At 36.9% G+C, this 27,076-nt stretch overlaps 1 protein-coding gene across 1 annotated transcript in view; it reads right to left on the reverse strand.

Moving 5' to 3' along the window:
• The window catches only part of LOC6032900 (autophagy-related protein 13 homolog), a 49,178-nt gene that overhangs the window by 3,459 nt on the left and 18,643 nt on the right, over positions 1-27,076 (reverse strand). The window contains exon 3 of the mRNA XM_038260363.1: positions 6,662-6,857. Within this exon, the coding sequence (XP_038116291.1) occupies positions 6,662-6,857 (196 nt within the window). The remainder of the gene's footprint in view (positions 1-6,661; positions 6,858-27,076) is intronic.

The raw sequence follows: 27,076 nt of genomic DNA on the forward strand, positions 1-27,076 counted from the left end.
TTTTAAAAAGTTTGATTTTATAATTCATACCATCAAAAACACACATCTCTCCTAAATTTGGAGCTTTCTGGAAGTCTCTACGTGAAGTCAAGTGTGTGTCTTACCGGCTGCAAACGAGTTTGTTATGGCCTTTTTTTCATTCCACCAATTTGAGCTTCTTGCGTCACGTCACAGAAAAAAGGTGGTTTAGGCGCTAAATTTCGGTGGTATTCGATACGTTCGGCGACACGCTGGGGATTTCCCAAACTTTTAGCGGAGATGGATGGAGGTAGACATTACATTGCCTCTTGAGTGTCTCGAAATCAGATCTATAGAATTTTATCAAGTTTGGTGATGTATTTCAGAAATTCTAACAAGAACGAGAAAGCAGCGAATGACCAAGAAGGTTAAATCTGCCAGAAATAAATAAACAGCAACAATAAGAACGATTCAGACTCAATCATTTTTTGATATAGTTCCGTCTCTTTTAATACACTCAAGACAACCAAATTTTTTTTTTTCGTTTTCGTTCTTGCGATTCAGTCCAGACTCGATTTTTTTTTCAATATTTCATCAATGGCCATTATCTTGAATTTTAAATTTCCAAATCACTTTGGAGCATTTTGGGTTCTTTTGTGGTCAACGACTCAAAATTAGACAACGATTTTTTTTCATGATTCGATAATCCGCAGTAATTTTTTTCCGATGACTTCGAATAATCATGTCTAGACTGTATGTCATCCAAGATGGCGACCATAGTATTTATCTTTCACGCTTGGTAAATATCAAAATCCATCATAAAGCTGTCATACCAAAACTGTCAGATTAAAGAGTGTGTGGCTGCCAATTCCCCTGTCAGACCAACGAGTAAAAGACAAACAAACCCAAGGTACTGATATAGGTGAAAACAAATTAGGCAATGACAATTGGGTCCTAAAATGAAGCTTAAATTGGTGATATTGTTGTTCACAAAGACAAAGTTTATTTTCCTGAGTGCAATGACCTTTTGTACGACCGCATGGAATTTAAAATGGATTTTTAAATTATTTAAAAAAATAACTTCACGGCCCTACTTGACAGGTCGTTCCAAGAGGACCAAAGTTGATCAATTGAAAAAAGGTTGACTTGTTAATTTTTTGTATGAAAATGGGAAAAGTAGCCATGAATGGTTTTTAATCGTGTTTTTACCGTTGTACATAAAAATTTACGTAGGGCTTTTGGGCCAGTAAAAGTTTTTTTTTCAACTAAAATACTGTTTTGAAGCAGAAAATAAATAATCGCTCATAAAATGATTCAATTAATCAGAATCCTGTCAAAAGAAGATGAAATAAATAGTTTTTTTTGTATACTTCAATTTTTTTTTCGAATTTTCAGTTTACCTGAAGAATCTTGAAATTAGTCTCGAAATTGTGATTCCGAAAATGGTTGTTTTTGGAGATCTTCGAATAATTGAAAATTTTGATGATTTAGGCTTCTCTGAACTATATTGGGACTTTAGAGGAATATAAAAAAAAACTCAAAGCCAGATTTTTTTGCGCAGAATTATTGGATAAGTATTTGAATGACTTGTGATTGATCAAATGAGTCAAAGTGTTATGTTCAAATATCTGAAACCCCAATACTGGGTCCAAATTTTATGAAAATATAAAAAATAGTTTGTGCTGTAATTTTTTGATGTTGTTAATTTTCGATTGACGTAGTTGACCAATGGTGATTTAATTTGCCTTCACCCAGGAAACTCTAATCAAACAACAAATCATAACTTTGTAGCAGAGTTTCCGAACCTAGCACACAGTTCATCTCGGTTCAATCAACCGAGATTGAATAATCAATTACATCTCCCTCGCTCTCCTCTTAGATCATCCCATATAGTGTGCAGCTCGAATGCATTTTCAATCTAAATCTGCCTCGGCATGCAAAATCCTCCCGTCCATTGTCCTTCACCAGGGTGACGATAGTTTAAAGGTAAATCTCAGGGGCTGATAATCATAAAGCCAAAAGGTGACGCCATGGTCGCCGTTGCACTTAATTGGCATCGTCAACTGTTTCTTCGCCGACAACATAACTGATAACTTGGCTTAGTGGAAAATGGTTGCGGAAAAAAATGACAGACCGGCGACGATTAGAATAACGTGGTTACGTTGACATGCTCGGAGGAATTTCCAAGTGGCGTCTAGTCTCTGCTGGCTGGCTGGCCTGGGAAGTTACGCAAGTGTCCACGCTGAAGGGATGTTGCGACATCGATGCCGATCGATGGTTGAGGTTGTTACAGCGTACTTGCTTTGAAATTTAGATTTAGTTTTTTGGAATATTAAACAAATTTGACGCAAATAAGAGCAATGTCATATTTGTTCATTTTCTCTCTCGTTTCAGAGATAGTAATAAAAACTAATTCGCCCCAAGAACTACGTTTAATTCCACTCTTGTTACTTTCCCCCACGCAATCCACGCATAATAACGAAGTGGTGTTGCATGATTCGCAATTTCCCACACGTCTTACTCCCCAACAGCCATAAATAATACTTTTCCCATAAATTCAGGTGCCCACATTAAACCCAAATCCAGTCCATCAACGAACCGAGAGCCAAAGAAGGTGAAATGGATCTCTTAAGCTGACTAGCGTCCCACACATAAAAGCTTCAAGAGGCAAACTGGAATCATACCAAATCAAGCCAGCATCCGCTGGCTCTAAAGTCTGACTGGAAATTGTGTGGGGAAAATTGTGTGACAAACGCGCGTGTGGGCGCCTGCTCAACTGCTCATTTGCAGCCCCAATCCATTGTGCAACGAAAACTGAAACTTGAGTCCAGATGGTCCGAACACGCGATTAAACGCAACGTGTTGTTCTTAAACGAGTGGCGATTTTCCCTCTTTCGCTTTGTGCTCAAGAATGAGCTAAACGTTTTGCTGGAACAGTCTAATATGTACCGGGCAGATCAAGGAATGCATATTTTGTTGAACTCTACTCGAATGTAAAACAGATTTTTTTCAGTTTGCTCAAACCTCATAAAAAATTAAGTACTTAATAAGACCCAAAAAACAAAAAAAAAATGACTCAATTTCACATGAGACAAGTATGCGATCATCGAACAAACATAGTTTGTTACATCGTCGCGCCGGGGGTAATCCGATCGTGGTCACAGTAGTGACTTGTAAGCAATCTTTCTTGGCGCTGGTAAAAACACACAAAAGTATCCAACAGGGGCGGTTGGTTTATAGAAAGTCGAGAGTGTGGGCGTCTCATCTTTCAGAGTGTGGCGGACCCCATTACTCGGGCCAGATGTTGAAAGTATCGCCAGAACGCAAAAAAAAAAAATGGGCAACCTTTTGCTCTCAGGTGAAGGGAAAATTGAAGAAAAAAGGTGGGACGCGGTTCTCCACCTTCCACGAAGTATGGAACTCAATCAAACTTTGGTAATTATTTGACTGCCACGTGCGTCAAAATTAGCCAACTTTGATCTGGACGGGAAAGATCATCACCAACTGTGATGAGATAAAAATAGAGATCGCTCTTATTACGCGATGGTGACCAATTGCGTGTGGGATAATCGAGATAAAAACAAAAAATGGCTTCTTTCGAGCCACTGCGTAATTTCAGTGAAAGCATCAGTAGTGATAGTGGGTTGATAGTCTGGGAAGAAGGGAAAGGTCGATGATAAAGCAGTGCTGTTACGTCTTGGCCGTAAAGAAACAAATGATTCGAGCGTAATTTGGTGCTGCTCTCGAGGTCGGATGGCAATGAAAACACAGGAGTTGTTTTGTTTTTGGTGGGATAACCTGCGGAGTAGGTCTTGAATTGGTTGGAAAATTTTTGGTTTCGAAATTCAAGCATTGTTCAATTTCTTACCTTTTGTTATCTGCAAAGGTTATCAAGTTGTTAAAAACATTGGGTTATCTTATAAAAGACTGTTATAAATACTAGGTTCGGCAAAATCCACGTTTGAAATAAGTTTGATAAGATATCTGAGAGCAGGTCAAAACAATTTCATAACAACGATGCTCGCATAAATGTCCCATATGAATTTACATCACCTTTGTGTTATTAATGCTGTTTGCTTCAAAATCGTGTTCTCTTTTAGAAAACCCAAAAATATTCAGTACTTTGTTCTAGAAAGCTTTATGAAATCTAGTTTTTCTCGAATATTTATCACATAGTGTTCTGTCTGGGACAAACTTGCCATGCGTTTTTCTCAGCATGCTGTTTTTGATCAAAGTCATATATGCGATCATGGGCAGAATATTTCGTTGAAATTGATAGGAATGTATTGTTTGGATTTTCAAGTTTATTAGAGACCAGTTCTCTACGAAATCGATCTTTTTTTTTCAATTTTAATTTTTGTTTTTTTTTTTAATCAGGCTGAAACTTTGTTGGTGCTTTCTCTATGCCCTTTTGCAGCCATTTTGCATCATTAGTTTGTCCATATAATTTTCCATTAAAATTTGGCAGCTGTCCATACAAAAAAAATGTATGAAAATTCATAAATCTGTATCTTTTGAAGGAGTTTTTTGATCGATTTGGTGTCTTGCGCAAAGTTGTAGGTATGGATAAGGACTACACTGAAAAAAAATTATACACGGTAAAAAATGGTAATTTTTAATTGAACTTTTTGTCACTAAAACATGATTTGCAAAAAAAGACTATTTTTATATGTTTTCGGGGACATAACCAACTTTTCAGAAATTTCAGGTTGTGCAGAACATCTTTGACCGAGTTATGAATTTTTGAATCAATACGGATTTTTGAAAAAAACGAAATATTGGTCGCAAAAAATTTTATGTTTGCCCACTTTTGAACGACTTTATGGCTTATGTCAAATCTTTTCGAAAAGCTAAATTCTTTATATTTTGCTTTTCTGAACTTTGTTGATACGACCTTTAGTTGCTGAGATATTGCCATGCAAAGGCTTAAAAAGCAGGAAAATTAATGTTTTCTAAGTCTCACCCAAACAACCCACCATTTTCTAACGTCGATATCTCAGCAACTAATGGTCCGATTCACAATGTTAAAGTATAAAACATTTGTGAAATTTTTCGATCTTTTCGAAAACAATATTTTCAAAATTTTCAAATCAAGACTAACATTTCAAAAGGGCCAAAAAAAAGATGTCATTTTTTTCCACTGTATCGAAGTTGATTGAAAATTCCCATTTTTTTCTGAGCAATCTCATTTTTGTGAATAGCTAGAGAACTGCTCTACAAATATTAAATTCAATGAATGATTGTGTGATTTTCTTATCTCAATGACATGAATAAAGTTTGTTATCTTGCATTTAAGTGATTTTATAATGCTGTTAAATCAACACAAATATTTGTAGTTTTATTTCAATTTCCGGTGGATAGGGAAACACAATCAAGCAGAATAGGCATCCTTTGAAGAGGGACATCCAGATTTTAATACAATTTTATTTAAATTTTAAGAAAAAAGGAAACAATACAAACTAACAAAGTTGCCAGAGCTCAGTAATTCAGTGTGAAAAGAAAATGCAATTTATTAGAATTCCGTGTTTCAAATTTGTTCGATGACTGTAATCTGCCTCTATAGCAATTCATTTCAAGAACCCACCAAATAAAAGACTTGAACTCTCGACCTTTGCAGTGTTAATTTAACACTCAAGTGCATACTGTTAGTGAAAGGGAAGAGCTAATGAATTTTAACTGCTGAAGATTCTCAGCTCAATTCACCATGAATGACATAAGCCGTAAAGTCGTTCTTATCTCATCGTGACTCACGAGAATTCTCCAGAATCACTTGTATATCTACGGGGTCATGTGATTCCAACTTCGGTGGCAACATCTCGAAATGGCGTATTTTAAATTTTGTAAATAAATTTGATTCTTCGAAGTTAGCTCTTTTCAGAATAAACAAGACTGTAATGTTTCCAAGAATTATTTCCAAATGTTATTTTCCCACTTTTCTAAATGTTTCCCCCCTCGATTTGTTATCTTAAGAGCGTGCCTTCTCGGAAAGACCAACAACATGCACAATTTTGGTAGCGCAATCACATCTGGAAAACCAAACTCAACTTTAATTGAATTCAGCGAACCGCTCCACAATGATGGTTGCACAAACCGTTTTTTCGAAGACGGACGTGACTTTTCGACTCAGCTCGCACACTTTCAACAAAACCGGTCACCAGCACCGTGTCACTTTTGCGAGAAATATTTTTTTTTTCTGGGGGAATGTCCCAACCAAACTCGTTTTTCGAAAATGTCACCCATTAAAAAATCATTGTTTGTCTTTTCACTTGTTCCGTCTAGATGGGCGTAAAATGTTTAATTTTAGACACGCAGCTTAAACCACTGAGATTGTGAATTCTCTTCTTTTTTTTTTTGGTTGGCGAGGGGTCGCCCACTTGCCCACTTTTGCAGACGTCAGGACATCACGAGGGGGTAATTGTTATCACCTTTGGCTGCTTTATCAGCAAAAAAAAATCCGAATGAATTGGCACATTTTTTTGACCGTGTTGGTCGTCTTCAAGGCACACACAGATATTCGGAGGAATTGCCGAAAACGGACGTAATCATCGCGTGCGTCAATGGCGCGTTTCACGCTTGATTCTTCACAAATTATCATTCTTTAAACACACTGTGCACACTAGCTTGCCACGTAGATGTCACTTGGGGTTTGGTTCGGAATTTGGCGCCAACCACCGCGCCGCCGTCGGCGGAAGTTCTGACTTACTTTTTCTTGTTGTAGTTGTACCGGATGTGCTTCGGGCTGATGTCCTTCAGGAAGTGGTCGCTCTTCAGCATGATGGTGTTGTCGCGTCCGGTTTGCGTGGGCGAGATTGTCATCTTGGTGCGGTAGGCTACGGCCATGGTTAGCGTTCCGATCTGGGTGCACAACTGTCCGACACGTAACTGCTTGTGACCATCGCCTGTTGCGGAATGAAAACCGAGAAAAAATACCAAATGAGAAAGAGCCGTGCTGCTGAGTGAGTTTGTGAGTGAGAACGGCTCCTCGACGACGTGTACTTTGAGCCGACACTACGACATGGACCACGCAAATGGCGGCGTCGACTAATACCGACGTCGTCGAGGCAGGAATTCCGCCATGTGACTACTACCAAAACAACCCTGCTCAAAGTTGGACTTGGCGCGCGCGCCGCGATGATTGTAGTAGAATTGATGAATGGGGACCGTTCAAGTCTCTCTTTACTCTCGCAAGCTGCGAATACCGAGAGAGGAAGCGAGCACCAAAATGGGGGGCCCAACTAACCCCCACCAACACCAACCACCCGCCAACCTTACACACAAGTACTAATGGCTAGGTCGCGACGTCGTCGTCGCGATTTTAATATCTGTCTCTGTGTGTGTGTTGGGGCAAGTGCATTTTACTCGCTCCACCGAGTAGACGAAGAATGTGGATGGCGCTAAGATGGTATGTGCGGTATAAAAATGAAAATAATCATCATAATAAAAACGTACGATCGACGCGACGCACCAACACACACGCACACTTGCACATAAATTTAGTGATTCAGACGCGGCGTCAAGACGATGAAGATGCAATGATGGTGAAGATGAGGGAGATTTTTCTTTTTCATGAGCAGTGCATAGTTGAGTGATTGCAAATCGTTACACCCGGTGGCTTGGTGGGGCCATTGCACGACGATTGTGGATGATTCTGGGCGTTGTTTAAGATTGGAAGGGCACGAAAATGCATTCTCTTGCACATCAGAAATTTAAACCATCTCCTTTTAGGTATTGATATGTTACTTTTGGGTAATTCTCCGCCAACTCACACAGCAGTTGCCCGACCCCTCTTCGATTTGCGTGAAACTTTGTCCTAAGGGTTACCCAGCCTGAAACGGTGATGAGATAGAAATTTGGTGTCAAAGGGACTTTTATGTAAAATTAGACGCCCGATTTGATGGCGTACTTAGAATTCCGAAAAAACGTATTTTTCATCGAAAAAAACACTAAAAAAGTTTTAAAAATTCTCCCATTTTCCGTTACTCGACTGAAAAAATTTTTGGAACATGTCATTATATGGAAAATTTAATGTACTTTTTGAATCTACATTGACCCAGAAGGGTCATTTTTTCATTTAGAACAAAATTTTTCATTTTAAAATTTCGTGTTTTTTCTAACTTTGCAGGGTTATTTTTTAGAGTGCAACAATGTTCTATAAAGTTGTTGAACAGACAATTACAAAAATTTTGATATATAGACATAAGGGGTTTGATTGTAAACATCACGAGTTATCGCGATTTTACGAAAAAAAGTTTTGAATAAGTTGGTCGTCATCGATCATGGCCGTTCATGGTCACCCGCGACAGACACGGACGACGAAACAAAGAGAAACGCAAAAAGTAACTTTTTCAAAACTTGTTTTCGAAAAATCGCGATAACTCTTGATGTTTATGAGCAAACCCCTTATGTCTATATATCAAAATTTTTGTAATTGTCTGTTCTACAACTCTGTAGAACATTGTTACATTCCAAAAAATAACCCTGCAAAGTTAGAAAAAACACGAAATTTTAAAATGAAAAATTTTGTTCTAAATGAAAAAATTACCCTTCTGGTTCAATGTAGATTCAAAAAGTACATTAAATTTCTCATAAAATGACATGTTCTAAAATTTTTTACAGTCAAGTAGCGGAAAATGGGAGAATTTTTAAAACTTTTTTAATGTTTTTTTCGATGAAAAATACGTTTTTCGGGGCGTCTAATACATAAAAGTCCCTTTGACACCAAATTTCTATCTCATCACCGTTTCAGGCTGCAAATTATTGAAAAACACCTCTTTTTCGCATGTTCAAAAATGGAAGGGGTCGTACCGCCCCTCCGTCACGAGATATCAAAAAACGGACCTCGGATTCGTGATCAGGGACAAAAGTTACCCCTAAGGACAAAGTTTCACGCAAATCGAAGAGGGGTCGGGGCAACTTTTCCCGATTTCGTGTGAGTTGGTAGAGAATTACCCTTTTGTAAATTGTTCAATTACTGTGTGAACTATTTAATCAATATGTTGTATGCTTAAATAAATGAGAAAAAGCATGAGATAAAATTATCGCATAGAAAAATCTTATCAGAACCATTTATAATTTTTTTATGCTTTAGCAATTAAATGTTACTGATCCAACTTAATACAGTCCAGACTCGTTTATCCGAAACCTCGATCATCTGATTATTCATTCGATTATCCGAAGTTATTATTATTTGATTATCCAAAAGGTTTGGATGGAACTTCGAACAATTTTTTTCGCATTTTTTCTTGCTTTTTACCTTAAATTTGAGTCCTGCGACCCGACTTTAGTCAATTTATAATGATTAATTGCCTGTTAAATTAAAAAATATAGTTTTTTTTTAATATTTCATCACCGCATATGCCGCCATCTCAAATTAAAAAAATAAAATAACATTGAAGTAGTTATGGGATCATAATTAAGCTCGACGATTGTCCACGCTCCATACAAATACTATTATTTTTGTATGATCAATTGATTTTTCTAAAAAAATGTCCACGTGGTTTATGGAGGGTCCCTTCGAAATATTTTTCTGAATCAATCAATTTAATTGAAAAAAAGAGACAAAAAATACCATTTTGTTGGAATGTGAATTATCAAAAAGCTTGAATTTTTTAGTATAAATGTACAAGTGAAAGCTTAATTCAAAATGTTAATAGATTTTACTGCGTTTTTTAAAGGTAAAGTTTAGCTATGTTAATGAATATTCCATAAACTGATTTTGTTTTAGGAATAAAAAAGCAAGTTTGTCATTTTGAGTTTTATTTTTTGGGGTTTTTTCATCAGAATAAAAGTTTTAAAGTTTAAGAATTAATGATCAAAAAACGAGGGCTAATTGGGCAACACTGGTTAATTCTCATTTTCCAATTTTCTTTGCATGGCCATATCTCAGAAACCAAAGACCGAATCAACAAAGTTCAAAAAAGTAGAATATTTTTTTCAAAAAAATTGCAAACATGGGCACAAAATTGAAAAACTGCGACTTTTTTTTCAAAATGTAATAAAAAAACTACAATAACATGAAAAAAGTGGACTTTATCAAATTTTCAAAAATGTACATTTTGAATTAGGTTTTACATTCAAATATGAAGTCAAATAATTGTTTGATCCCTTTAAGGATTTCTTTTTTAATCACTTTTTTTTTTCAAATAGTCATTACTTCGTCAAAGATTTTTTGGCCTTTCTGGAATTTTCCGCAAAGATGGCATTTTATGTCATATGTAGTGTTTTTTAAGAAACCAATTTAGTGGCAGAAGAAATTTGAAAAATCAGTAAAATTTTCTGCGTAACATTTTTTTCGATGTAGTTCTCACTTCATCTTTACCTTAAACTTCGCCGAAGACACCAAATCGATAAAGAATATGTGTTCAAGAGTTTTTGGTAAGTTTTTGTATGGTCCGCTATCAAATTAGTATGGAAACTGATATGGTCAAACTGGTGAGATGGCGGCATATGCGGTGATGAAATATTTAAAAAAAAAACTATATTTTTTTAATTTAACAGGCAATTAATCATTATAAATTGACTAAAGTCAGGACGCAGAACTCAAATTTAAGGTAATAGTGTCTTGGGGCAAACAAAATGCACCCAAAAAGTTTCAGCCAGTTTCAAAAATATTTTGAATCATTTCGTAGAGAATTGCACAGATATAAGGTGATGAATATTTATAACTTGAAGATTAAAGTAAGTCCAATATATTTTCCAAAGAATTTGATCATTTACATGGTTTTTTCTAGGGACGAATGACCTTTCTAGGTTAAAGTCATAATCATAAAATAAACAGCAACATTTTTTTTTTCAAACTGCGATGAACAGAAAATATTATATTTTTTTTTATAAAAGTTGGCTCATTTCAATGTTTTTTTTAATTATTTGTTTCTTTTTATTCTTTGAATTAAAACAAATTATTGAAAGATTGTGCGAAATGGTTGTACGACAATTGTATTTGTGTGTAACAAATTTTCCTATATTTTTTTTTGTCGCAAAATACTTTCATTCCGACAGTTTGTATACAACGATTAAGCTTTAAAGTATTTTAGAATGATGTTCTACAAAAATTTATCAAAATTTAATTCCGTCTGTTCAAGAAAACTATAGTACAAAGTTATTAGCGATTTAAAAAAGTAATTAATGTATGAAAATTTAGGTTTTAACCAGCTCCAATCTAGGGTACAACATTTGGCTAAGATGAGCATGTGGTATTTTTTCTGCACAAAATATTTATAGGTACCGTTTTCTTTACACAGAAAAAATGCTAGTAATATTCATCAGGAAATGGTGACAGACTATTAGGCAAAAAAAATGTGTAATATTATGTGTAGTTGAAAAATTTCTAAATAATTCTAAATATTTCCATTTAGCAAAATTAATAAAATTTTACCTAACATCGGTTGTAATGTGAATAAAAACAAACTATTCTAATGAATTGGTCATAGTTTCACCAAAATCGGTAATTTATTTATAAAAGTAATAAAATTCAAAATAAACGTAATTGAAATTATCTAACCACAAATACAAGAAATTGAATGCTTAGTCAAAATTTAAAAAAATCTAACACATTCTAGCATTTCTAACTAAGAAATATCAAATTTCAGCGCAGAGACCTCCATCATGTCACGTTTTCGACATGTTTATTAAAACACACAATCTGCTCACTCTAGCTATAGCAAATACAGGAAGACCTCTTCAACAACAAAGAAAACCAACCGACTACAGGGAGGCCCGACTCGTGAAAGTTTCGCTCTTGTTCTACACAGACAGAGTCTCCTTCCTTAATCATCTGGCCTGGAGGCAAGGGCGTCCAAACACGCGACACACTAGCAATGTGATCTACACTCACCGGTACGACGCGACGTGATACACGCGTGCTCCAACGTGTGCTAATTGACCTTTTAAGAGATTCAGCTTCTGACGGAAGTTGGGAATCTCGGACAAAACAATGCCTTTCTAGATTTAAGCGAATTTATTTCTGGTGCTTTCGCGAATCTATTTCGAGAGACTCGATTGTGGCGAGCAGATGTGCCAAGTGCACTCTCACGAACAATTAGGCAACATTTTCGGGTTGCGGGAAGCGGTCGCGATCAATTCATCTAAGGCGGCGGCGGTGGCGCGCAAATGACGATGATTGATTGCACAATCATCGCGATGCTTGCGGTTTAGAAGATCAAAGTGACGTATCAAGCCGGGCGCGCGAGCAGGTGATCCGGATTGATTGCATACCCCCCCCCCCCTTGGGGTGAGTTAGGTTGGGGCGGGAGCATTATCTAATTATACGCTGGCGCGAGGGGCTTTTTTGCCATTGCGCTCGCAGAGCTTTTGCGAATGATTCGCTAATGAGCCGAATGAAAAGGGTGAGAAAATGATAAACGAGTTGGTGATTTGACTCGCGGTTGGGTTATGACGATTGTGTTGCCTGGGTGGGTTCTCACGCGTCTAAAAATAAAAGTGATTTGAAATAGATTTGAAATTCTCGGCTGGGATAATTTTCTTCGACTAGTAGCTAATTAATTTAATAGATTTTCTAATAATTTCCTGCACTCAAAAGCATCGATTTAAACTAGTTTCGCTGTGCAATTAGTTTGCTTAATGAAGGTTGTACGGAGCGGAAATTGTTTTGCCGCATAGTTAGTCGGAACCAGATATGCTGCAAACAAATTGTAACAATTTACTCGGAACAATCGTTTACGGTAAATCAAACGTGACGCCGGACACAGCTCACGTTTTGGACGAACGTAAACCACAGAAGGAAAGAAAGAAGTTTGTTTTTTTTTGTCTTGAATCCACGTGCCGATGCTTATAAAGTTTATGCATGAGGTAAAAAGTAGGTAGACACAACAGCTGGTGTTGATTTGTGGTGAAACTATATGAATTGACTGCTTATTTCTATAAAATGAAGTATAATTATATGTAATTTATTCGTTTCAAGAATTTTGCCTTTCTTACTAAAGTATGGTATTGGTCAAATATTAAGTTTTGACGTATATCAAATATTTCATAAATAAATTTCCGTTAAATAAATCGCTATAAAATCACGATCCTCTGATTTTTTATTGATTCACAAATTTGACATTAATCGGGACTACTCACCTATTTTTAGAAGATAATTAAAAGGAAGTTAAAGTTTCCTGCCAAAATCTCCGATAACGTTTAGTTTCCTGTCAATCGTGCTGCATTCAAAATCGAACACAATTGAATACTCATTGTCCTCGATATTCAGCAACTCATTCACAAAAAATAAGCCTACGCCAACGTCGAAACGGCTGTCAGCCCCGAGCTGAACTCTCGACCCTTTTCTTGGGCGTACAATATCCGATTCGAAGACAGTCAACTCTTATGCAAATGCATGATAATGAATTCAGAACCTCAGTGTGTTGATTTGTTGTTTCGTTCGTTCAAGCGTCGTTGGCTGTGTGATTCTGATAAAATCGTTACTTTGCCCACTCAAACTTTCTATGGCGTGAGCTTTACTTTACTCACAAGTTGAGCAATGAGGCGATCATAGGACATTTTTAACTAGAAAAGTACTTGCGTTGGGAGAACATAAACATGAGCGACCCAATTTCAAGCAATTGACCCATTTTCAGGTGAAATCAAAGCCAATTAAAACCAAATTATGCTAAGCGATTCCAGCCCAGGGCCAAATTCGACAAACTTCTTTGTTCTCGGGTACACAACACGACAATCGGAACCGGTTCGTGCCTCGAAGCCATTTTAATGAACAACATGAACCTTAAAAAAATCGCTCACACACAGTTTAATTATGCATTTTTCAACCAACTGGGTTGGCGCCACATATGAGTGGTATCAAACATTCCAACGGAAATTGATGGAATTAATTCGCAGAACTTTGACCAGCCTGGTTCTGAACGGCATCACGAGCTGCATCCAGGTGGAACGAGGTATGCGCTGAGGTCACACCTTGTCACTTTTTTTTTCCAAGCACGGTGGTATGTGGTAGCTCAGCCAAGACAGTAAAACACTCAAGGAATTTACATCGAAAGTTGTCGAGAGAGAAAAAAAAGCGTTGACTCACGTACCAAAGCCACCCCCGCACACTTTTCCGCACTCGATCGGCGAAGGAATTTAAATTATTCTTCCCGGGTCTGAGGCCATTAGTCAACTCGAGGGAGCTAATTAATATCTTCCCGCGGAGATGCAGTTGCATGCAAAACTTGAGATATGTGGAATGCTGCGGGGAGTCCGGTATGCAGTTTGTTTTGTTTCTTCTCAGAAAAGAAGTACAATTTTTTAACGATTTTGAGCTACCACTCGTCTCCATTAAAAAATTTAAAGGAATTACGTTGTTTTAAATTAAGTATTATACAGCTTTATACTGGAAGTAAATTTTGTAACTGATGATTTTTCACCATTGGGATTCCACATCACAATCAATTGACAGAATTGCATTTTTGTTCGTTTTTAGTCAGTACTAAACACTAAAGAACCAAGCGTCTCCATTGAATCTCCTTTGCCTAGAATGATTACATGGAGACGCCCTGCTTCTTAGAATGAAACCATAGCGTTCAAGTCCCAAAAAAATGATAAGTTTAGTGTACTGACCGAAAATTAACTAAAATGCAATTGTGTCGATTGGAGTATGTTCTGTGTCCCAAATTTTAACAAATTGTGACAAAAGCCTAAACATGACTTTGAAAACGTAGAGTTGAGTAAACAATCATCAACATTGAATACAACCCTAAACCCCCTTCTGTTTATCAAGTAGAAGCTCGTTGCAGGAGCCGACTGCAGCCGCATAGATAGTCTGACTAAATCTGGTTTTCAGCGGACACTTCCTGTCCCTCGCCGTCGCCCATTAATCGTGCTAATGAGAAATCGACTAATAACTATCTCAGTTTAGAGCCAGCGCGATTTTCCCTACCGCAAATTTTGTCGATCCTTTCACCTGTCTTTTTATGCGGGGAGGTAGGATGGACGAAGTTTGCGGAGGGAATTGAGGTGGCACAATTTGCGACCATAAATCTACGCGGTTCGACAAGCGGTTTCGAAAGTGGTCGTTATCGTGAAAAAGAAGTGTTTGCCGCCGACATTGTAGCAATGGTGATTGCTCAATTCTCGTTAAATGGTTATTACTTTTTTTTCAGAATTATCTGTAAAATGTCGAGCTTTCTGGATAAGGGATGGCAAATGCTTGTTCACTAAATTGGCGCTGACGGTTGAGTAACATAGTTTTATGCGGTTCTAAAAAACGACTCAACTTTTAAATAAGTCCTTGTTTTTGTTGACTTGCACAGTTAAATATAAACTGCAACAGTTTCAACCGTGTGGTAATTTTACAGCGGAGGTGTGCCACGATCTAAATGAATTTGTTTTGCTGAGAGCAGACGAAGAGTAGTTTTACTCTTTGCTGGTTGATGCTGCTAATTACATTTAGAGTCGACAGTTTTTTTCACTTTATAAATAACACCTGGCAGAAAAGGGTAGATAGTGTTTCAGAGTAAAAATAAACATCGTTTTCTTTTTTATTTATAGTTAATATGGTTGTTTTGTTTATCTGATATTCATTTCATTACATTGTTTGACTTGCTTGGAAAATTTAATTTAGATTTCTGGGAAATTAGATCACTCGATGTAAGTTAACTTCTTATTGAGACATGAGAATTTATTTCAAAAAAATAAACAGAAAAAAGGTCCGCTCTATAGCATTGCCTTGGCGTTCTCGGTTACGAGATTCCTACGAGAAACTACTCGAAACTCGAATTTATTTATTATTCGTTGTGAAAACGCTTGGATGCAGGACATAGTCGTCAATTACATAAAATGCGTTGTTTATTCTAAAATAACTAGCCTTGCTGCCTACTTTGAGCCCAGCTTTGCTTTTTATTTATTTTTACTACCAGGAGCCAGCTATAAATAAATGACATTACTGTGCGCTGACTACGGCCGGATGCAACTCCCCTTGCATACAAATGGTAGTTTACAGAAAAAGTGCACTACACAGAAAAAAATGATGGAAATGGTGACAGATTTTGTGTAAAAAAAATAATTAATATTACTCCACAAAACGATGAATTTTCATCAGTTTTTGATGAATATTCATCAGGTTCACATTTTTCAACATTTTTTATATAATTTTACTCAAGAAAAGAGGTAATATTCAACCTACCAAATTTTCAACATTCCGAAATTCAACTTTTTTTTCTGTGTACGTACAATATTGTGACAGGATACTCGGCGCTGTTGTGCGTGGTACACAGAAAAAAAAGTTGAATTTTGGAATGTTGAAAATTACTTGTTTTTTGAGTAATATTGCATAAAAAATGTGTAAAAATGTGAACCTGATGAATATTCATCAAAAACTGATGAAAAATCATCAATTAATCATTTTTTTACACAAAATCTGTCAACATTTCCTGATGAATATGACTATATTTTTTTCTGTGTATAGTTTAAGAGCGAGTTTTTCACCGATGTGAAACAGGTCGTATCGAGGTGCTCCGATTTGGATGAAACTTTAAGCATTTGTTTGTCTATACATGAGATGAACTCTTGTCAAATATGAGCCCTCTACGACAAAGGGAAGTGGGGTAAAACGGTCATTGAAGTTTGAGGTCCAAAAAACATGAAAAATCTTAAAATTGCTCGCATTTCCGTAAAACTTCATCAATTCCAACTCTCTTAGATGCATTCGAAAGGTCTTTTGAAGCCCTTCAAAATGTGCTATAGACATCCAGGATTGGTTTGACTTTTTCTCATAGCTTTTGCAAATTACTGTTTAAAATGGATTTTTTTAAAACCTTCATATCTTTTTGCAACAGCCTCCAACACCCATACTCCCATAAGTCAAAAGATAGGTAATTTCATGGACTATAAGCTTACGGTATTAACTTTTTGGCCAATCGCAGTTTTTCTCATAGTTTTACAATTTTTCTAGAGCAAACATTTTACAACGTTAGTTTTTGCCCTGTAGGCCAAGAAGACGGCACTTTTTGGTCTCAATTTTGACATATTCGGAATCCTCAGAAAATTTTACATTAGATTGAGGTGTTGGAATTAAGAATTTGATAGGAAAAATGCCATTTAGAATTAATTAAAATATTATTTAGAATTTTGTCGGATTAGGGGTAAAACAAGTTTTCGCCTACTTGATACAGCATTTGACGTATTGATCATAGGGTAAAGAAGATCTATTTCTTTTTTCAAAAATGTTTTATTAAATTATTTTTTAAATCAAAATAACATTTCCAATACTCCTAATTTAAGTGAAATTGACCGAGGATTCCGAATATGACAAAATTGAGACCAAAAAGTGCCGTCTTCTTGGCCTACAGGGCAAAAACTAACGTTGTAAAATGTTTGTTCTAGAAAAATCGTAAAACTATGAGAAAAACTGCGATTGGCCAAAAAGTTAATACCGTAAGCTTATAGTCTATGCAATTACCTATCTTTTGACCTATGGGAGTATGGGTGTTGGAGGCTGTTGCAAAAAGATATTAAGGTTTTAAAAAAATCCATTTTAAACAGTAATTTGCAAAAGCTATGAGAAAAAGTCAAACCAATCCTGGATGTCTATAGCACATTTTGAAGGGCTTCAAAAGACCTTTCGAATGCATCAAAGAGAGTTGGAATTGATGAAGTTTTACGGAAATGCGAGCAATTTTAAGATTTTTCATGTTTTTTGGACCTCAAACTTCAATGCCCGTTTTACCCCACTTCCCTTTATCATAGAGGGCTCATATTTGACATGAGTTCATCTCATGTATAGACAAACAAACGCTGAAAGTTTCATCCAAATCGGAGCACCTCGATACGACCTCTAGAACAAACCGAGCAGAATCTACAAATACTGCCTCTTAAGCAGAATTGATTATTGTTTGTAACTTTTCAGCGCCCATTCCTGTAAGCTGCCGTTTCATAACCCACCAGAAATGATATAATGTCGGCGAATGCCGACACAACCATGTAATCCGCCGCGCTTTTCCCAAACAAATTGACATTGGCAGACAGCGATTCGCGCAAAAAATCAATAGAGATTAGTGCCCGTTCTCCGGCGACGTCAATTTCTGAACCTTAAAATAAACACACAAACTATCACCCGCCAGCGGTCAGCTACACTCACCAAAACTGTTACGAGTAAAAGTTTAACAACGTCGCAATAAATAAAATAGTGATAAGAATTTATTACCCGCGGTGCCTCCAGCAATTTAGCAGTGTGCAACATTTCCCGGTGCTTAGATAGTTTCGAGTGCACTCGACGCAGAGTGACACACTGGTGGGAAAAACAACCCCCGAGTGGGGAAAAACTAGCTCGAGCCAGATTCCAGGGCGTGCGTCACGGCCGGCGCTTAGGAGCCCTGCACCATTTGATTGGTCGACAATGTTTTCGCAGCCATCAAAACGGTTGATGAGCTTTGTTTGTGCAGTGCAAACGGCAAGCAAGATCTGCATCGGACGATCAAAACAGGTCGTTTGGCGTCAGTTTGAGCAGAACTCGGCGTCCAGAGTTCGACCACTTATTCCTTTTATCAATATTGGAACAAACCAGAGTCCTCCAGGAGGTTGGCCACGTTGGCCGCGGCACGAGACTCGATGTTGGTAGATGTGGGCGGGGCTGTATTTAACAGTCAACAGTCGATTTGACGACCGCTGTTTTTGCCTCCTCGTAATGGATGTGTATTTTTCCGAGCCGGTAACGAGTGGTCATAAAACTGCGATGAGATTTTAAGCCGTAGCAATGAGGTAGCTCGGTTTGATGGGATGGGCGTTGGTGGGATCGAGCCCGGTTGAAAATGATAAGGTCAGCGGGAAGACTCTCGTTGAGAAGGTCGAGTGCTTCTTCTATCGTTGAACTTGGAGGAAAGCTTCAGTCACGTTTTCCGAGCGGTTGTGGTCGTGAAGTTTATTTAAAGTATTGTCGCAAGAAGGCATTGGAAATGTCCTAAATGTAGAAAATGTCTAGTTCAAAAACGGATCTAAATTTTCCATAAAATACTGTTTTTTCTCAAGTAAACCTAAATTTTCATAATTTTAGCAATATGACTTTCGAATGAATTAAAGCATTTGGATACATTTTCATTTTTTTTCAAGTGCTTTTTGTAAAATTCAAAAAAAGTCACCAACTATAGCCTTTTTTCGAAACCAATATTTTTTTTTGCAATTCCGTCGTGAAACTACTTACTTTTCCTGTCACTTTTCAACTTTTCACTTTTCAACATTTTTTTGATTAAAACGATTTATTGATTTATTTTTCGAACAAAACTGTAATAAAGGGGAAAATAACAAGCGCAAAAATTAAAAAATAAGGGGATTTTTTTTAAATACGACATTTAGTGGAAATTTGATATTACAAAAAAAATAACCAAACCAAATTTCACAAACTATAAAATTTTAGTATTCAAAAATAAACGATTTATTATGTTTTTTTATATTGAAAAATTAAGAGCTACCTCGATCAGTTCCAGTATGACGACACAAAAAAAATACTATTGAATTTAAATTAATTGTAGTAAAAACAAGTTAACAAATTATTGAGATTCAAAAGTGTAACATTGAAAAAAGCAAGACAAAATGTTATATTAAAGAGTAATCCAATTACCTTTGCTAATAAAAAGAACACGGATCGGGCCCAAGTTTGGACCGAGATTCTCTGGCTAAAAAAGTAAGATTTTTTTTGTTATTTTCCCATTGGCAACACAAGGCGTAAGCGTTGTGCAGAAAATGGCCATTTGACATACATTTTGATGTTTGAATAAAGTATCAGCTGTTGAGAAATAATCTTACAGATACAGTCCAGACTCAATTATCCGAAGCCTCGATTATCCGAAGTTTCGTTAATCCGAAGTTCGATTATCCGAAGGTTTGTATGGGACTACGGATAATCGAATCCCGAACAATTTTTTTTTTCGTTTTTTTTCTTATTCTTGTTTTAAACAACAAATTCGAGTTCTACGACTACATTTTTGTCAAATTTGAATACTTGATTGATTATTAAATAATAAAATGCATTTTCCAATATTTCGTCACCGCCATTTTGGCCGCCATCTTGGACTAAAAAAATGTAAATCACTTTGGCGTATTAAAGGGGTCATACTTAAGCTCGACAATCAAAAATAAGACAGCGAAAATAAAATTGTTTCGTGATTCGATTATCCGAAGTTTTGATTATCCGAAGTGAATTTTTCCCGAGGCCTCCAGATAATCGAGTCTGGACTGTAATCAACATTGTGAAACATTTCTAGATGTTTGGATTTGAATGCTAAAAGCTTAATATTTAAAATAATATAAATAAATCAAATAATCCAGAAAAAAATCATACAAATCGTCTGTCCTTATTTTAAAATGTGTCCTATTTTTTTTTAATTGGACTCAAAAAGTCGGACAATTACACTTTCCTAGGTACAACTTAACACAGAATGAAAATTGAGTTAAATTATGAAAATTTAAGGAGCTATTAGACTACGGCAAACTCGCAAACAATGCCAAATGTAAGCAGGCTGACGTTTTTGCAAACAAAGGCAGGCAAACTGCCAAACTGTCAAAAAGTTTGTTTGTTTGTTTATCGTAGTGTAATACGTCCTTTAGCGCTATTTGTACAACATGGTTAAATTAATTTAGTATTTTTTTTTATAAAATATGCTAATTATTTTATTATGAAATTTGATTAAAAGTTTTGCGCAGAATATTTTATGAATGCATTGAAACACATTTTCAAATGAATATTTTTTTTTTCTTATTGATAGCAAGTTAGTCCTTTTGAAACCCTTGTTCAGGTTTAAAGTAAATGTTAGAACGTTGCCTTATCAATTTGATGTACCGTGTGAAATCAAATATTGTTTTGTTTATTCATTGTATAGTTTGCCTATCAATTTGATAATCTTTCAGTTGAGAGCCTGTTTGTAGAGGCAATATTTCAAAGCAAATGAATGGTTTTGAAAAACATCGAAAGTAGAAAAAAGCCGGAAAGTCCTTCACGAGTGCATCACATTTCTTCCTTGTGTATCAACACAAATCGTCGGCAGATTCAACCGGGATTCAGAGAATAACAGAAAAAAAGGTCTCTTGTTTCTTTTTTAAAGCTCACCGAGTAAAAAGATAAATTGCAAAGTGCTTAAGCTCTTGCCCTTATCTGCATACGTGCACTGCACACACAAACACATGCAAACTCGACATTGTCAAGCCGGTTATCGTCACCGCGGTAGAGTGTCCTTCCCCTGGTCGTCCCCACCAATCCAACGGCGGCGCCTGACAACACGAATCTGAACAACAAGTTGGCTTAAGCCAACGCTACTTTGCGCGGTCGCGGTCCGCTCCCTTCAACAATCCCCGATGACACTTTCGCAAGTGTAATGAGCTGCAACCGGTGGGGATGTGAACTGGGGGTTTGACAATTTTTGGCCAAGGTAATTGCAGGCTTGGAAATCGAGGTGAGCAAATCGAGCCAAAATAAACGGATGCTTGTTTGTAACGGTGGGTTATTCAGGAATTCCAAAACTGGACTATCGACTCTACCATTTGGTTTAGTTACACTTAATAATATCTATGAAATTCTTTTCCAAAACACCGCTCACCGGTGTTCATCGGTTTTCGACTTTGTGAGGTGTCTGCGAATCGTAATCGATTTGGACTGTTGCCACCTCAACTTGGCGGTCGTCGTCGGTGAGTCGGTTTCCTCCTTCTTTGTTTGTGTGGCTCGCGACTTCGAAAAGGTCAGTTCTACGGGATTGCTTTAAGAACGCCGAGCCTGTTGCTAAGCGCGCTCACTCGGTCGTCGCATGTAAAGCAGGTTTATTGACACTCTTTTATTCGCGAGGATTGAATTCATATCAGATTCTAGAAAATTCACCGTATCAACCGCTTTTTAAAGGTAGAGGTGCGATAACTGACATCTCACGAACACCGGAACGCACGCCGCTACTTCAACAACTTACTTCAAACTCTTGCGCGAAAAAACTTCCTTGATCGTACACTATCATTAGCTTTTCAAGAGTTGTTTTTGTTGTTGCTGGCGATCTCCTCGGTCCAAGAACACCCGGTACACTCTCCCCCCGAAGGTAAACCGAGTGATGGATGTCTGTGCTCGTACCCCTGGTGTGTGTGTGTTCTGAACAACTGCACGCATTTCGAGCATGCAAACAAGCAGCAAAAAAAAAAAACCAACCAAGTCAGGATCACGCGAGACTCGATCGGCTCTAAAATCTGGCGCGACTGATTGCGGTCTTGTCTACCGGCTGTGTAGTGGGAGGGACGGAGGGAAAGGGGTTCAACAAAAACATCCCGATCTGATCTAAAAATAGTCCGACGAAGCTGTGCAGCAGAAACTGCATACGACCGGTTCTTTGTGAGAGGCATGTTTTCTTCTCACTTACACGCTGCTGGTTCTACAGCCTAGGCTAGACAGACGACTACCCACGCTAGTGAGGCGGATTAGATAAAATCCTGCTTCGTGATTGTGTGTGTTGGTAATCAGACCTGTGTTCATTTGATATATTGCTCGATAATGGTGTGCTGTTTGGAATATGCAAGCGAAATTTTAATTAAGTGTAATTTATGATCTGAGGAAGCATATTAATTATTATTTTTTCATCTTGAGAGTGTGTTACTTTTACGTTTAAATCATTGAAGTCTTCATATTGAAGATAAAAATGCAATAGATAAAGTGTCATCATAATGGAGAATATATAAAATTCGCTTGTAAATTCAATGGTGGTCTGCCTTTTTATGAAAAAACGGCTTTTATTTATGTTTGTCAAAATTAAGATTTCCACTCCAAAGGGTAAAAAGTGGTCCATGGATGCTCTAAAATTTTAATTCCACTAAAACATTTTGAAGTTTTGGCGCCGATGTGAAATTTCAAACGGTTGATATTTAATTTTGAATGGAGAATGCCTTTCGTTCAATAGGGTCCTAAAGACCTATGTTATTTTTTATGTACAACACAGAAAAAAGTTGAATTTTGGAATGTTGAAAATTTGGTAGGTTGGATGTTACCTTTTTTTGTGTAATATTACATAAAAAATGTGTAAAAATGTGAACCTGATATATATCAAAAATTGATGGAAATTCATCATTTTCTGGGGTAAAATTCTTCTTTTTTTGACCACAAAGTTTGTCACCATTTCCCGATGAATATTACCAGCATTTTTTTTTCTGTGAACGGTTAAAAAAAGGGTAAACAATGCCAAAAAATTGAATTGATAAAAAGATTTTTCTATGGATCAACAAAGGTTCCTTTGGAACTTTCTATCACCAAGAATAAAAATTTAAACTTAATTTTAGGTCCCATTTAAATTTATCCAAAATATCAAAAAATAAAAAAAATGTTTTAAACAAATCTAACAAAATTTTCTTCGAATAAACAACTATTTCTTGAATGATGAAGAGGATGACCCTCAAGGAACCTAAATGACGTGACGAGTCAGATCAATGTTCTAAGCATAAAAAATAAAACGTGCAAAATCTTCTAGGTGAGCCTTTCCCTCAAGAATCAGCAATTTTTTTTGAAAATTATTTTTTTGTAAATTTTTATGACCAAAAAAGTAATTTTGCATCACTGGTTCGTTTATTCAAAATTCCATACAATTTTGACAAAAGGCTATTTAAATATTAAAAAAATCTATATCTTGAGAACGGATTTTTTCTGCTCGATTTTGGAGTTTTCTATAAAATTGTAGGTTCCTGAAAACTTTCTGAAAAAATGTTACCCTCTAAATAATATAATTGTTTAATTTATAGAATTAAATCTATTGAACCATTTTTGAATTTATCAATTTTGGATGCTTTAGATGACATAAAATCGACATAAAATTTTGAAAAGGCCCAAAAATACTTTTTTAAACCATACCAATTGATGATGTTTATTTTAATTTATTAGATATTTTTATGCTAAAAGCGGAAATTTTCAGTATAATTTAATTTCTTTAAATTTTTTCGACCTATTTCACCGTTTTAAAAAATCTTGATTTTTTTTCAAAAAATGCTACAAATGGAGTATTAACCAACTTGTGCCATAGCTCAAAATATGGAATTTTTTGTCATCGAAAACATATCCAAAAAATGAGAGTATAATATTATAACCAAAAATGATTATAATGCGCAATTTTTTTTTTGTGTGAAATGTCCTAAAAGCGTATTTTGTAGAGTGTATCAATTTTTTGCTGATAAGTTCTAAGATACAAATTTTAGAATATTTTTATAACCTGTTTGTATGGATGATGCAAAATTAGTTCATTGGTCTAATGGAAATGAACTCACATTGTGAATAATAATTTTTGGCCGAAGCCTCAGAAAATTGCTATGTTGTATAAAGACTAGGAAAATGACTTTTTGGCGGGCATTCAAGGGTTTGATCTGGTGGGCGTATTGAGCCCAAATCCAAAATATGAACTTGATTGGACTTAACAGGAGCTTCGCATTTGAATTTTAAATGGGATTCAACCCGTAAAAAAAGATTTATTTAAAAATGTCACTTTTTGATGCATTTTGGCCACTGAAGCGTTTATTTTCAACATCATTGGCGTGTAGGCAAGATCCTTGCGCATCTTTTGGTGTATGTAACATTGAAATTTGGAGCACCCTGGAGCTCGGTATAGACCTTCAAAGTTTGTCATTTTTTCACTTAAAAATAAAGATGTTTAATTTTTAGATGTTTCACAAAGTTTTGGTAGTAGCATGTCTAAATAAATAAAGTTTATTATACATTATGTTGTTTTCCTCCCAACTGACTTTGACATGGGTTTAAGTGCAAATATTAATGAAACTGATGAAATCCCTATAAAAATAGATAAAATTTTTGGTAAAAACCATTGGATGTATTCAAAATGAGGCGGCAACCGAAATTTTCATTGAACAATAAATATGTTTCTCTCTCCACATAAAAAAAGTCCAGATTTTTTTTTAATTCATAGAATGTCAAAAAAAAAAATCTGAAATTTTGAAAGAACCTTGAGGTTGAATGTTTTTCAAGGCTTCTGGCCACTATTTACCAACAACATTGGTTAATTTGCCTTATTTGTGATTCAATTATGAAATAGTTTAGTCCGAATCGATTAGTCGTCGTTGTGCAGAGGTTGTTTGGACGGTGTCAATATTACCCAAATTAGCATAGCATAGCATAGCATTGGTGTCTACCCGTAGCTGCTACTTCGTTATTGACCAGGACCCCCAAACATTGCTCTGTGGACCACAGATGAAAAGTAGGAACCAATCATCACCCCTTCGCAATTTTCAAAGGTCCCTATCGTGCTGATCAATACCGACGCCGGCCACGACCAGTGGTAAGACACGGGGAAGTGGATGGGAATGTTAGTCCGATACTTGAGTGATGGGACCGCCAAATCGACTGCGTCTCCGACAAAGTATCAGAGTTTTGAGGGGTTAGTAGGATGGGTATGAGGTCAGGATTCACTGTGGTAGGTGATGCGACCATGAGCAATTTGTTTATGGGTTGAAATTTTAAAAATCTTAGGCAGCCGGCTGCGGAAAGATACCTATCTAGGGATTTAAATATAGTATTAATTCGACCGCGATTCTCCCGAAAAACTCCGTCGGCGTGCCTTCCGATCAACGGTGATGTAGGAAGGGCTTCATTCATTAAAATTATTTTATATCATAAGCCTTAAAACATATCCGTCGACGTGCCTTCCGATCCTCGATGATACGGAAAGGACTTAATCCAGCAATACGACTTGCTTGTCTCAAAAACAAAAATCGGATCGTTTCTATCGAAAACTATATAAAGAGAACAAAAATAAAATTCATCGGCCAACGAACGCGCGAACAAAAAATAAATGAAAAAAGAAGAAGAAGAAATCCAATCACCCCATGTACACAAATAGCGACACAAAAAAGACGGAAAATAACACGAAAAAACAGGACTGCGCGTCCACACATAATGACCAATCACCCCATGCACTCGAACAGCGACATAAAAGAGACGGAAAATAACACGAAAAAAAAAAACAGGACTGCGCGTCCACACAGGCACCGCACTACTCGGTGTCAATATTACCCAAATTTGAACTTAAGTGGTGAAAATCCCTCTCGAGAGACCAAATGCCATTATTGACGATGGGTAATTTTCCAACCTTGACCCGTCTTCGTGACGTGCCGTGACATCTAGCCGCATCGTCCTCCTACAGCAGTGGCAATAGCGCGGACTTGATTACGGTTGTACATACAGTGACTCTATATTACCTAGTTCGAGGAATGACTAACGCGTTTCTCTCGCCGTTATGGGATTTAATGATTGTTTACCAACTCCTGACTGTGGCGTGGCTTTCGCGAGTCAACAGCAGTGACAAACACTTTGCTTCATTTCGCTGTGCTGGAATTCAGGTGAAAAAAGTGTGAAATTACGTTTGCACGATTTAATCACCAGTAATTGAGCTGTTTTTCGTTTGTTCTTTGGACATCAGTTCTTCTCTCAGAGCGGCGAGTTGGTCCTTCTCGGTGACCATCGTTCAAGGGGATTAGAAATTCGACTTAATTGTGCTTCACCTGTGTGCGCGGTCAATCCGTCAGCCTTGTGAAGGTGATTCTTGAACGATTGATCTATGCGCGACCAGAGAGAGCGAGAGATCGTCCCATTCTGCAGCTGCTGTGATCTCATGTTTATTCAATGCAATGCATTACTACAACGCTACACTGACTTCAGTGGACTTTGCTCAGCGCTCGCACATACAACTTAATCCGATGTGTGTGTGTGTGTGTGTGTATTTGAGCAAACTATAAAAGCCTCGACTCGACTCGGCAATAAAGCTGCAAGGTCGTTTAGCTGCTGGCTAGAGAGAGATATATTTTTTAATCAATTTGTAGGTTGTTGTTTTTGTTTTCTCGTGGGGTTTTCCGTTGTCTGCAGGTTCCCCGAACGCGCGCGTAGATCAACGTGGCTGGACGGTCGTGCCACAAAGAACGATCAACGTTAGTGGGGGGGCTCAGGGTAGTGTTTGTATTAATAGTAGGGAGGTAGCAGCAGTAGTTGTGACAACCACAGCTCTCGCCTATGAATGGACAGATTCGGCCTGAAGGCAATTCACTTTTTTCCTCGTTCCTTGTATGGCTGTGGTGGCACGGAGGGAAAAAATACGATCTAATGCCTGCGGCATTGAACAGAAGAAGACATTGCATGCACTGCCGGAATTCGTGCCCAGATCGTACCTGCGCGATGTCT

Source organism: Culex quinquefasciatus, chromosome 3 (genome assembly GCF_015732765.1).
Source record: "Culex quinquefasciatus strain JHB chromosome 3, VPISU_Cqui_1.0_pri_paternal, whole genome shotgun sequence".
In the NCBI taxonomy this organism is placed as follows: domain Eukaryota; kingdom Metazoa; phylum Arthropoda; class Insecta; order Diptera; family Culicidae; genus Culex; species Culex quinquefasciatus.